The 13,595-nt window shown below is 35.6% G+C and overlaps 1 protein-coding gene across 4 annotated transcripts in view; it reads left to right on the top strand.

The window, feature by feature from the left end:
* The window catches only part of LOC123313082 (nitric oxide synthase), a 158,577-nt gene that overhangs the window by 129,960 nt on the left and 15,022 nt on the right, over positions 1-13,595 (top strand). For all 4 annotated transcript variants that reach the window (XM_044897783.1, XM_044897782.1, XM_044897784.1 and 1 more), the window contains 5 exons: positions 341-515; positions 3,241-3,537; positions 9,757-9,851; positions 9,910-10,159; positions 13,317-13,387. In XM_044897783.1, coding sequence (XP_044753718.1) covers positions 341-515; positions 3,241-3,537; positions 9,757-9,851; positions 9,910-10,159; positions 13,317-13,387 — 888 coding nt within the window. The remainder of the gene's footprint in view (positions 1-340; positions 516-3,240; positions 3,538-9,756; positions 9,852-9,909; positions 10,160-13,316; positions 13,388-13,595) is intronic.

The raw sequence follows: 13,595 nt of genomic DNA on the forward strand, positions 1-13,595 counted from the left end.
GTCTCTAGGATATGTAAAAAATTATACACATTTTCAACGATTTTACCGCTGATAAATCCAATGTTTTTTTTTATATCTGACTCTAGTCAGATAGTTATAAGATTCGTATGTACCAAAAATAGTATTGAACATAACTTTTTAAGGTTAGATTTATTAATCGAAATTTCAAGTGAACTTAAACATCAAATCATACAAATTAGGACCGTACAAGATCATAATTGAATTTTTAATGATCCACTCTGTAGTATATGATGCTCTTATTTTTTCCATTAACTTGTTCGTGAAGAGGAGAAAAAATGCTTTCGGGAAAAATGATTCAATTAGCAATATTTTTTTTCAGTTATGAGTGGTTCGAGGAATTGGGTATTAAATGGTATACTTTACCGGCAGTGGCTAACATGATGTTTGATTGTGGAGGTGTGCAATTCACAGCAGCCCCATTCAATGGATGGTACATGAGCACTGAGATTGGCTGCAGAAATATATGTGATCCTCATAGAATGAATATGCTTGAGGTATGTGTTCATATATTTTTCAAAGAGTGATGAATACGCCTCATTCGAGATGATCTCTGAAAATAAATCGTGCAGGGAAATTTTCATTCACCCTTCAATCTGTTTTATCGATTTTTATTTAATGGCTGGTTCGAAAGGTAAAATTTGTCGAAATGGTACAAAGCTCCAGAACTGTTATGCTGAAAATTTTTGAATCCTGAGTACACATGAAAAATTGAAACTCTCAGTTCTTTGAAAATGAAGAAATTACTGCAAACCTTTCGTATCGAAATTCTTGCCATTCTCTTGTGGCAATTTTGCTTTTTTTCTATTCAAAACTTTGTAATAGTTAAATATGCCACTGTTTGTTTTTCATCGTATTTCTAATTCAATACAGAAGTGTTCGTGATTCAAATGAAGAAATTAAAATTTTTTTCGTCGTGGAATATTGAGGTTATGTCGGTTATGTAATTGGAAAAGCCATCCGAAAGAAAGTTTTCTGAATCTAATAGAAAGGGATATAATGCTTCTCTTGTTGATGCTATTGAATTACTTTATCTGTCACTTGACAAATATAGTTCTGTTAGCAACTGATTCATCCATTCCAAATATATTACTCTTCAGTAAAGTGCTTTCATTTCATTTCCAAGAGAGGTATGGAAGAATGACTCAGTGGGATACAATTTTGATGCTTTTTCAGATAGTTTGGGTCGAAAGTATTATAGGTAGGTATAGGAAATTCTATCTGATCAATAATCAATTCGTTACTAAAATGCTCAGTTGTCAGCAGCGTACAGAGCCTTATTGCGTTCAAATTTGTTTTTCACTGAGTATTTTGATATCAGACTTCAGACTTAGTAGAGTTTACAAGAACATAATTCTCATTCACATATCTAATGAATATCCAATTCACAAATCATGAGGAAAATCAAGTTTAACAATATATTCATACATAATGAAAAATCATGATTTCACATGAAATGTGAACGGTTTAAGATAAGAAGAGACAAATACACATCAATATCATCAATTATAATTCAATAAAACAATGAAATCACAGATACCCAATTGATGGGACCAGTTCATCTCAGAAAAAGTATATCATAAGTATTCAAACGGTGGTTTAGGAAAATAACGAAAACATTCTGAAGAAAATAACAAAACAATAAATATGTATGTCTAACGAAAACAATATAATGATACTTGATTCTCTTTTAAAAATCAGATTTCATTCTAAATATCGTTTCCGTAATTTTTTTCGAAATGAGACAGTGGAACGTCCGTCTGATGGAAATTTTGTTTGTTAGTCTGCTGTTATCATTCAAAAAAATAGAAAATGTGTCTTTCTGTATTGTTGTTCTTTTTTTCGTTCACAGACCTTTAAATTTATGAATTCAGTACAAACCAACATGGCGGTCAGATACGACAGTTTCTTTTTACCGACAAGACCGCCACCGAAGGCATTTCTTCTGGAATGAAAATTCTAGAGTACCCGGTTTTTCCTTCAGTACATTTTGTGACGTGATTGGGCATCTGACGAAAAGTTGATAAATAGGGCCGCTCCTCAGGAGCGGCCATTTTTGCTAAATTTTTTTTCGATTCTTTATTCGGCCATTCTCAATCCACTCCTTCTTCTTTTATTCAAAAATTTCATATTCAGACGGAATTTCTGATTATTCTTGATTCCGCGTTTTTTCATTGCTGATTTTTTATAGCCAATATTAAAGTGCCTGCTAATTCCTAAACGGACGTAAGTGTTGCTTGTTACTGTAAACTCTATTCATTCATATTCAACTGTTATTATGACTAAAACCTTCTTACCTTTTTTTTAACTTAACTTTAGTTAATAAGAGTATCTCTGTGTTTTGAAGTTCCTTTAGCCTCATTACTACTACCAGAAGTCAATGTTAGAAAGATTTTGTTTCAATTTCAGAGTTTAAGTTAAGCTGAGTTAATCACCGTTTGTTGAGATTAGCCCTATAACCTAAGTAGGCTCGACTAGCGTTTCTCAAATTCTGATAGAAGTTCATTGATGGAGTAATTATACAACTTCACCAATGTACTACCATCAGAATTTGGGCAATTTAAAGCAACCGACTGCAGTTACCTTGATGTATTGGCTTTCTCTTTTTATTGCTAATTAATTGAATCAAGTTGTTAATTGAAATCAACTTGCCGTATTAAACTGGAAGGAGAAAAAAAGTCTGTTTCTCGTTCGGTATTTTCTTTTGAGATTCGAATCGTACTTTTCTTTATTTCTGTATGGTTATCTTGCAAGTTTGGGCAGCCGGACACTATATATTAATTGATTTCATTTGTTTGGGCTGTGGCTAACAGTTGTATGATGATATACTTCTGACAACTTGACTTAACAATCCTTGTATGGTGTGCTGTAATTGAATCAATAATGAACAGCATGGGTTTCAACATTGATCGGAAATACTTGAAAATCATAATAAGAAAAACTCAAATTACCATTCAATTGACTTATGCAGAGACAAAATATTCAAGGACTGAATTCACACAGAACCAATAATTCTTTTTATAATTCATAAAGCTCACTACTGAGCTATGGTTTTTTACAACGGTAGAGACCAACTATGAAACTTCGTGAATCCACTATAATCAAACTGAGACCCGAGATCTTGGCTTGAGTCCCATTATATTCAGGATTATGCGCTACTATAATAGTTCAGTCAATCGATTGGAAACCCGTTGATTATTCTTTTATTCTTTTCCTCTGTAGGCAGTTGCTTTGAGGATGGGCCTCGACACCAGAACACCAGTTTCTTTGTGGAAGGATAAAGCCATGATCGAGTGTAACGTAGCAGTTCTTCACAGCTTCCAACTCAAAGGAGTTACCATAGTGGACCATCACACCGCTTCAGAATCTTTCATGAAGCATCTCGATAATGAGAATAGGCTAAGAAATGGATGCCCATCTGACTGGGTCTGGATTGTACCACCGCTTTCAGGATCTGCGACACCTGTCTTTCATCAGGAGATGGCACTGTACTATCTGAAACCTTCCTATGAATACCAAGTAAGGGATTATAAATTATTTTATCAAAAATACACATACTAAGTGATATAGAAAACAAAAAACGCTGTATTCATGAACAATTTTTTGTATGCATGTGTTTAACGATCAGGTAATCGATCAAAGTTTGAGGAAAATCCAACCGTAGGAAGAAAGGCAAAATTATGTGTTGGACCTTCACGATGGCTTATGGTACACGTCCTGTACTTCTAGCTCAGTGTTTCCCAACTAGTGGTCTGTAGACCACCATCAGTGTTCCGCAGAAGCCAAAATATGGTCCGCGAACTTAGAACTTGGAACCTATTTCGAAGTCCGCGAATGATTTAAAGTTTTTTATTTAAGATCTAACCGCTGCTCTCAGACCACACTGTGTAATAGATGGCGTTATTGCATAGAATCAGTAGTACAGTTAATACGAACTTGCTGAAAAATTTGAGAACGTTGCTAATATATTCATTTTTGAAGATAACCTTCGAGCTTTTATTTGCAAACTTCAATTGTGATTACACTTAAAAATTTCCAAGAAGATGGAATCAATTAGATAATCGTCAAAACGGAACAGCTGCATCGAGCTCCATGAAATTTTCAGATTTATTACCAGAAGAGTTGCCCTTTTAGAATTTGTATCACAATTCCATTTACGGGTATTGTTATAGAGAGATAATCCACTTGAAAGGTGCCTATCAAAAAATTTCCAAAAAGATAGAATCAATTAAATAATCGTCAAGACCGAGCGGTTGCATCGAGCTCCATAAAATTTTCAGATTTATTAAATTATTGCTAACAAGAATAATATAAAAAAGGTCCCTGGCCAAGAAGACTTGAAACACTCTCATTGAATCGAATGAAACGTTGATCTTTTAACTTGTAAAAATGCAAATTTGAGTAAGTGCATGAAAATTTTCATGTGAAATTTATAAGTCTTTTTTCAATTCTTCATTGCTTTATCATTAGAACAACGACAGCTTGTATTCGACGAAACGAATACAGAAGGCAAACCCATGTTACATTTCCTCGTTACATAGTAAAAACACTGTAATGGGATTCACTGTTTCATCCCATTTCAATCGCGCGAGCATGTATATAGTCTGAGTTATAAAATCCCTGAAATCAATTCTGCTTTCACATGATAGTAAGTGAATCTCTTAGCTGTGTTCCAATTTCGAACTGCAACGCTGGAAATACCCCCAACTATTCTCGATAGACGATCAGACACGAATCTCTTTCTCTAGATGTGAATATTTTCTTGGGATTATCTCTAAACCATGAAGAGATAACCGTAAACCTTGATCGGACGGGTTTTATACGCAGGAGTAAAATTTAACTATAAAAGAGCCATTTATCAGTTACAGAGTGTGACTGAATATTCCTTTCAGCTGAAAGGTATGGGTGGTCGTAAATAAAATTATGTCAAATTGGATCGAATGATTATCTGATGGTGTTATGATGGCATGATGGATTTTCTCCAATAACCCCACATTCCCTTTACGTGAAATATTATATACAGGATGTCTGTAAACTAATGCGAAGGACTTAGGAAGATGATTCCTCGATGGAAATAAGCAGGGGTAGTTCTTAGGAATTTTTTTCGAAATCGACCTCCCTTCCAAGATACAGCCTTTTGAAGGCGATGACGAATTGACAGTTTTTTATTTTTTAAGGGTTCTAAAAAACACTGAGTCTTAAAATTATACATAATATGACTCACACATACTCACACATTTTTTCATATCTCATAACAACCCCTTTGATTTTACTTCAAAAATTGTTTTCGTGGGATAAATTTTCGAAGAATACAACTCTCTTATTTTCCCATTCAATTCTGGAGAAAAAAAGTTTCTTGCAAAATTTCGATACAGTCGATACTTTTCTCGGAATAAATAAAAACTTACAAGCTGTATACGAAGGTCTACGAGGCAGAGAGTTGATGCATGTATTTTAGCGGGAGGTAGTCATTCTATTGAATACTTATATGATGAAATGGAATGAACAGTTATCAGAACTGCTTGTAAGTTTTTATTTATCTCGAGAAAAGTATCGATTGTATCGAAATTTTGCAAAAGACTTTTTTCTCCAGAATTGAATGGGAAACCATAAGAGAATTTTAATTTTCGAAAATCTATCCCACGAAAGCAATTTTTGATAAAAAATCATAAGGGGTTGTTATTTGCAACCCCTTATAATATACTTATGAGATAATACTCTTATGAGATTTAAAAAAAATTATGTGGGTACTAGGTATCTACTAAGTGCTTCTTTATATGTATAATTTTATTACTTTTAGTGATTTTTAATAATAAAAATTGTAAACTCGTCATCGCCTTCCAAAAGCTGTATCTTGGAAGGGAGGTCGATTTCGGAAAAATTTTTTAGGAACAAACCCTGCTTATTTTTATCGAGGAATCATCTCCCTTCGCATTTGTTTACAGACAGCCTGTATAGGGAAAAAGTCTGAGTATTCGAAATCGGTAGAAATAATTCAAACTACAATGCATTTCATCATCTTCTTTCTACTTCAATTTAGCAAAAAAGATTTTTATACTCTTCATCGACATAGACATAATATCTGCATGAGCGTAGATAGAAAGGGGCCAGGTTCATGAGGTTTTTATGTAATTTTTCAAGATATTTCCAGTGTAGCCGAAATCCATTTGAAGAGATTAACTGAAATCAATAGATGAGTCAGAGACCGCACCTCACGTCTGAATTAGAGGCTCAACCCCGAGATCAAACCATTATAGCTATTCGTTTTTCTCGTATCTCCATGCGAATAACCCCTTGAATATTTTCTTCAACAAAAAAACTGTCCCGTTGAACCGACCTCATATAATTCACCTCTTTCACCTACTCTAGTCTGCGACAAGGCCTGTCATAAATACCGCCCCCTCAACCGACAATTTGTCTGGGAAATCCTAAACTCGAGAAAAATTCGCGCCAGCTTTAAGCACGTTATGGCATGATTATACGGTTCATATGGCTCTGACTTGGCGGAATATGCGATTCCAATTGAATTGAGCGAGGCACCTAAGCGAAACTGTTACGGAAATATGTTTGTTGTTGGGGTGAAGGAGGGGAAAATGGTGCTACAGGCCTGGAAAATTGATTTCGCGAACTACTCGAAGAAATTGAAAATATTTCACAATATTTGATGTTGATCGATTGAATTTCACAATGTTTATGTAGTAGATCCGGTACGTCATGTTCACGTTGCATGCTCTGGGAAACATTCGACAAAATTGAGCTCTTTGGTTTCACTAAACAAGGGTAAGGAAACACGAGCAATCTCTTTCACAAACATTGTACACATTTTTCAAGATCAACAATGATTTTTTAAGGAAAGATTGATTAGTTTCTTCAAATATCTGACATATAGTTGTATAGCTTGTAATGAATCCCAATTTTCTGAGGAAATTAGAGTTCATTTTGGTGCATTCCTTTCATTTCACATTTCCACCTTTAAAAATATTTAATTCTCAAATATTCAGTGCATTCATTTCGATAGGCAGAGTAAATGTAAAAAACCGTTTATCTGTGTTTAACGTTGTTTTTCTTGCATGCAGATTTCGACGTTTTTCTGATGTTGATATGCGATATACCGGAGCTGACGACGTTTTTCACTCTTGTCGCATTCTGGAATTTTCAGATTTTGAACGTGTGGGGAATTTGCTTATAAAAGCAGATTTTCCCCCGCTCTCTTTTGTCTCTTTACGCTCTTTACTCTCTCTTCTCTTGTCTCTGCGATTGTTTGCCCGACGAGCCGATCAGCAAATTTAGAATAAATTTTGTAGTGCTCTTAGAAATTGATTATTTTCCGCGAGTGCCTTGAATAAAGGAGGTAGGTCCCCGTCTATACCGTTCAGTTTCTTTATTAGACCTAAACCTGTTACTTCTTTGACACTGCTGTACTTTATCGCTTTCTGTTATCTTTGCCATACTTTACCCTGTTTCGCGAGTCTGACTTTTTCCTTCGCTATCAGTCATGGTGCGTAAGCCCTTGGGGTAGTGAAGAGGAAGTCCCGTCAACCCCCTTGTTCGCGTTCCCGCGTCATAAGTGTTGAAATAGAAATCTCTTCTTTTCTATCAGTCATGGTGCGTAAGCCCTTGGGGTAGAGAATAAGAGATACCACTCGTCGTCAGTGAAATCCCGTAGTTGCGCTCAAAATAGACCTTTTCTTCGCTATCAGTCATGGAGCCTAGCCCTTGGGGTAGCGAATAAAAGTCTCGACTAGATCCGCCCTGGTTGTGTTTCTTTATTTCTGGAGAAATACTACAATTAATTACATCCCGATACCGTATAGCAAACATTTCACTTCGCGAGGTCATCCTTAGTTTGTCAGTTCTGGTTGGCGCATTTTATTGAACAACCTTTGATTTTTTCATTGTACCCGGTATAAACTTTATAAAGGGCTCGTGATCGGATCGAATTTCCCGAATGTATGTTTGCTGATCGATTCGCTCATATTTCATAACTACACATATTTCCGTTGTTTATATAATCAGTTTCCAAGGGTGTGAATAAACTGCTACATAATTTGATTTTGACTACTTCGTTATCGCTACCACCCTAGATAACAGCGAACTCTGTCTCCGACTAGCAGCTACTCTGGTAGGTTTGCTATTCTTCCTAGCGAAAAGAATAGCTGGCGCTCGAGATAAGTTTTCCCCGAGGAAACCACGTTACAAGCTGCCCAAAGTATAGAGGGTGTCTGTAAACAAATGCGAAGGACTTAGAGAGATGATTCCTCGATGAAAATAAGCAGGGGTAGTTCCTATAAATTTTTCTCGAAATCGACCTCCTTTCGAAGATACAGCCTTTGGTAGATGAAATGGAATGAACAGTGATCAGAACTGCTTGTGAGTTTTTATTTATTCCGAGAAAATTATCAATTGTTTCGAAATTTTGCAAGAGACTTTTTTCTCCAGAATTGAATGGAAAACCATAAGAGAATTTTATTTTTCGAAAATTTTTTCCACGAAAACAATTTTTGAAGGAAAATCATAAGGGGTTGTTATTTTCAACCCCTAATATTAAAGTTATGAGATCTAAGAAAATTATGTGAGTAACATCTACTTAGTGCTTCATATTATGTGACTCATTTTTAGAACCCGAAAAAAAAATTAATAAAAACTGTCAACTCGTCATAGTGTTCCATAAGCTGTATCTTGGAAGGGAGGTCGATTTCGAAAAATTTTTATAGGAACTACCCCTACTTATTTTCATCGAGGAATTATCTCCCTAAGTCATTCGCATTTGTTTACAGACACCCTGTATATGTGCGTTCCTAATATCATTTTACCAAATAAGAAAGAGGCTCTGGAGAAGGATATAGATTAGGGATTAGAGAAGACGTTCAGTTAAAAATGTGGACCGCAATATCAACAGTCTGTGTTTGAAACATGACCAAAATTTTTGCACCATCACACTGTAATGAAGTTTGATTTGTTACTAAAAATCCACCCTCATCTTAAAATGACTCGGTTTTTTTGTTCGTTTTCGATTAATTCACATAATTTCAATTTCAATTCAGGATTCAGACATCGTTGGAAACCGTAAATATTCCCGACCGTTTTTATTCCTCTTTTGATTTTATGAAAAACGATTTAGCACCGTGAAACCTTCTCAATTTGGAAATAACCGAGTTTTTGTTCGTCAGTACCAATAAGCCAGAGTGAAAACATTCCACCGACGCGAATTTTACCGATTTTTATCACACGAGAGAAATACCGTTTCCGTACCCCGCAGGTGCGTTCTTGGCTGGCGTGCAAACCCGTTGGACGCAGAAAACAGAGCGGAGAACCGTTCCCCACCGCCCTGCCCCGTTCCTCGACCTGCAAAACCGTAAATTTTAAATCTGAGTTCCAACTCCATTGTCCACTAAATGAAAGCCTTGGTTCTGGCTATCAATTCCACCTGAAATTTCTATTTCACTGATTCACTAGTTCATATCGCTGTAAATCGGTGGATTTTAGAGTTGTGTTATAGTGCCTATATTCCTTATTTCGTAGTATCGAATGAATTTCCGAACTCGGATATTCACTTTCAATAGTTATTATCGCTAGCACCCCAGATAACAAGGAACCTTGTCTTCGACTCGAAGCCACCAGGGTAGGTTTGCTATTTCCCCTTTAGGTAAAGAATGGGTGGCGCAAGAGACAACCAAGAAAACGTCGTTGCAACACCATTGACTGATGGTTGAAATCTAGTGCTGTTTTTTGTTTCAGGAGCCTGCCTGGAAGAGCCATATTTGGAAAAAAGGAAGAGGAGAAAATAGAACTAGAAAACCCAGAAGAAAGTTCCATTTTAAACAGATCGCGAGGTAAGTACAGCATCCCGAGAGTACAAATTATTCTCATCTAACCTGAATTGTAATTTAGGGCTGTTAAATTCACCTCCAAACTGTTCGGCAAAGCTCTGTCAAAAAGGATAAAGGCGACCATATTGTTCGCCACGGAAACTGGAAAGTCAGAAGCTTATGCGCAAAAACTGGTGGAAATATTCGGCCATGCCTTCAACGCCCAAATTTATTGTATGTCGGAATACGACATTTCCAGTATGGAACATGAGGCTCTGCTACTTGTGGTAACTTCTACGTTTGGAAATGGCGATCCTCCAGAAAACGGAGAGGTAAGTCATTCATTACAATAACACACCACACTCAACAAAATATTGCTTGAAATTACATTGAAAAGGATATACATAATTATAATGAAAAATCCATGCTCCAACAATCTAAGATCTTCATTAAATTTCATTAAAAGTTCAGTTTCACAAGATGAATTCATCTAGACGTAAAAATTGACTCAAGAAATGTTGGATCTGCTGGATTCGTTGAAATAAATAAGTGCCACTAGTGCCAACCAAGATGAAGCTGCAACGATTTGTCAGAGAATTATATAACTGCAATATTTCGAAACCAATAAATCTCGTAATGAATAAACTGAAGTAGAAATATGAGAGAACTGAGAAAATGCTGAATAGATTGTTATTTTTGGAATAAAACAACTACAAGCACGCTGGAGGAAAGATGATATGAACTGACACGGTGGACGAGTGGAAATGTCTTCCATTCCTCCTGTTTTCAACTGACGCCAGATATATTGCTTCCAACAGCGAGTCTGAGGTTGTTCAGAAGAAATTTATCGTTGAAGTTTTTGTTGAAATATTTATATGAATGATATTAAGGATATGAAAGTTTCACCTGCATACAATCATAGATGTCTGTAGAAAGACGTGATTGCATTGTTGTTATCTTTCTGTTAACCAGAACTACCCATCACTTTTCTTTCGAAAGTTACAGTATGTAGATACGGACATAGAGACACGGACAGAGAAGGGTTTAAATTGGTCAACTAAACTGAGAGGAATTGAAACTGACTACAAAATCTTTATGAATGAGCCTTACCCAGTCTTTAGAACATTTTCATTTGGCAGAATGATAACACTTCCGTTTCTAGGAACAAACGGATAAAATGAAGGGTTATGCTGCCCAATTATATACACATTTGGTGTTCCATCCCTGAATTTAATTGTGAATTCATCAGTTTTCGAGTGGATTTTAAACACTGCGCCCCTTTCTATTTCGTTCACCCATTCAGCATATCAATACCGATTGATCCATTTTGTAGGGTGAATCGGATATGTCTATATTAGTTTCAATGTAACCGATTCATGGTTTAATACATGCCCTGCAATGGTTTTTGCGATTGCGTACGTTCATCAACAGACTATAGAACTACTACTGAAGGGGTGAATAGTGATATATGACCTCATTATTGGCCATTATTTGTATAGATGCGCTCTAGGCACAGCCAAATATTGATGACTGGTTGTTCATATATGATCACGAACTCATTTGGTTAACTGTATGTGTACATAAAAGGTTCTCTCGTGAAAGGATTGCTGTTCCCATTCAGCGAAAAGTTCAATTGAACATTTCGTTTATAGAGTTTGGAATGCTCTTTCGGTAGTTAATAAATTTATGCTGAAAAAGTCGGGGTACAATATTTTTCAAGTCCTAGATCTAACGTAAGAACTAAATTCACAGATAGTGAAGCGAACTTCTTTATTCAATTCAAGATTGAAATGTTCTTCAAGAAACAACTATCCTAGAATGAATTGTTAACATTTCAGGTGGGATATAAGAATGGATCTTCTCTTGGCCGCATGAGCATTATTAATGGATTACCGACATAGTGTTGTGCCTTAGCCTTCAAATTTTCTTGTTTATTGTGGATAGCTCTTCACAAGTTATTGCAAGTGCACTATTGCCGAGAGTCTAAAACCATTCCGAAGACCCTTATTATACTTTAGAGTAATCTATGCAAAGGAAGTGATCTGACTGGCGGTGCACAAGCCCCTGAAAAACGAAAAAGGATGGAAAACCTAATTCTGTCTTTTTGCTTCCGACCGTAATTTTTCAGGCTTACTTCCGTGCACATTTTCCGATGACCTTCTGCTTTCATTTATGTGTATACAGTGCGCGTCAAAATTATGGAACAAATTCATTTTCTCAGAAGAAAAATATTTGGCAACAAAATCCAGGTCAATTTTGTTTCACTTTTACCAAATTTTTATGCATTTTTGAGGGAGTTTTGTTTCACCTTATGCCATCCCCATCAACCCTCTAAATTTTTTGAATAGGGAAAGTGGGTCGTGTGGTACTTTTTTAGCAAGCTCTTTGTATCTTCTTCACAGGCGTGCATAAGTTTTCAAGAAAAAAATTTTTTTTCTTGAAAAATTACTTAGTTCAAAGAGGATTTTAGTATATGCACCTTGTCATAGCTCATATACTTTGAGACGATGGTACCTGATGAAATTTGCCACCGAATGAAAGTCGATCATTATAGTTTCGTTCATGCACTAATTTCAAATCTTTACACGGTTGTACCTGGTTACACATTCATAACATTGATGAAATTGCGTTGTCAGAAATCTTTCTTTGAATTGAAACATTTCATCGAAAACTTTAAACTTCAGTAGAAACATACTTATAACATTCCTACTTTTGATCACAACTGAAGCGTAGTGTTTCACGTATTCTAGTTGAGGGCAGTGAAAGGGTTTGAAAGTTGTGCATAAACAAAACTGTAATGGTCGACTTTTATTCGGTGACAAATTTCATCAGATACCATCGTCTCAAAGTAAATGAGCCATGACAAAGTACACATACTGAAAACCTCTTTGAACTAACTTTTTCAAAAAAAAATATTCTTCTTGAAAACTTCTGCACGCCTGTAAAGAATATACAAAGACCTTGCCAAGAAAGTACCACATGAACCACTTTCTCTATTTAAAAAATTTGAAAGGTTCAGGGGGATGGCACAGGGTGCAACAAAAATCCTTCAAAAATGCATAGAAATTTGGTAAAAGTGAAACAAAAATTGACCTGTTTCAGGAATTGGTTGCCAAATATTTTTCTGTTGAGGAAATGAATTTGTTCCATAATTTTGACGCGCACTGTATAAGATTAATAAAAATCCATAATTATAAATCTCGGGTGAGTACTCGCATTGCGTATTCACGCATGAAAATGAAAAGAACATATTGTGAAAACAATGAAAAATTAGAACAAAAGTAGTGAAAAAAATGACGAAATTATAAGTAGATATTACAGTACTCATCGAAATGTAGAGGGAGAGAGGAAGAATAACTTCATAGGTAGCAAAGTCTCTCTAAAGCTCAACCTCAATCTTCCTGCTCCAAAATACAAAAGCTTCATCTTACTAATATTGAACTAAAATCGAACACAAATCCATATAGGATATAAATTTGATTTTTGCAGGATTTCGCGAAAAATCTGTTCGCCTTGAAGGTTGCTGAAACTGAAGATTCTAACAATGCCCAAAAACTCAGGTGAGTTTTAGTTATATGTATTCATAAAATTGACAACTGAGACAACTATGAACTGTCTACTTATAAATATAAAAAAAATTCATTTCAAAATCGAAATGTTATCGTGAGTTGTACGCGGGTAATGAGTTAGAAACAGGTAAAATGAAAAACGGCTCTTGTATGCTTGTTGGAGAAGTAATCTGAGAAAGATTAAATTCACGTTTTCGTT

The sequence above is a fragment of the Coccinella septempunctata genome, chromosome 5, assembly GCF_907165205.1.
Source record: "Coccinella septempunctata chromosome 5, icCocSept1.1, whole genome shotgun sequence".
NCBI lineage: Eukaryota > Metazoa > Arthropoda > Insecta > Coleoptera > Coccinellidae > Coccinella > Coccinella septempunctata.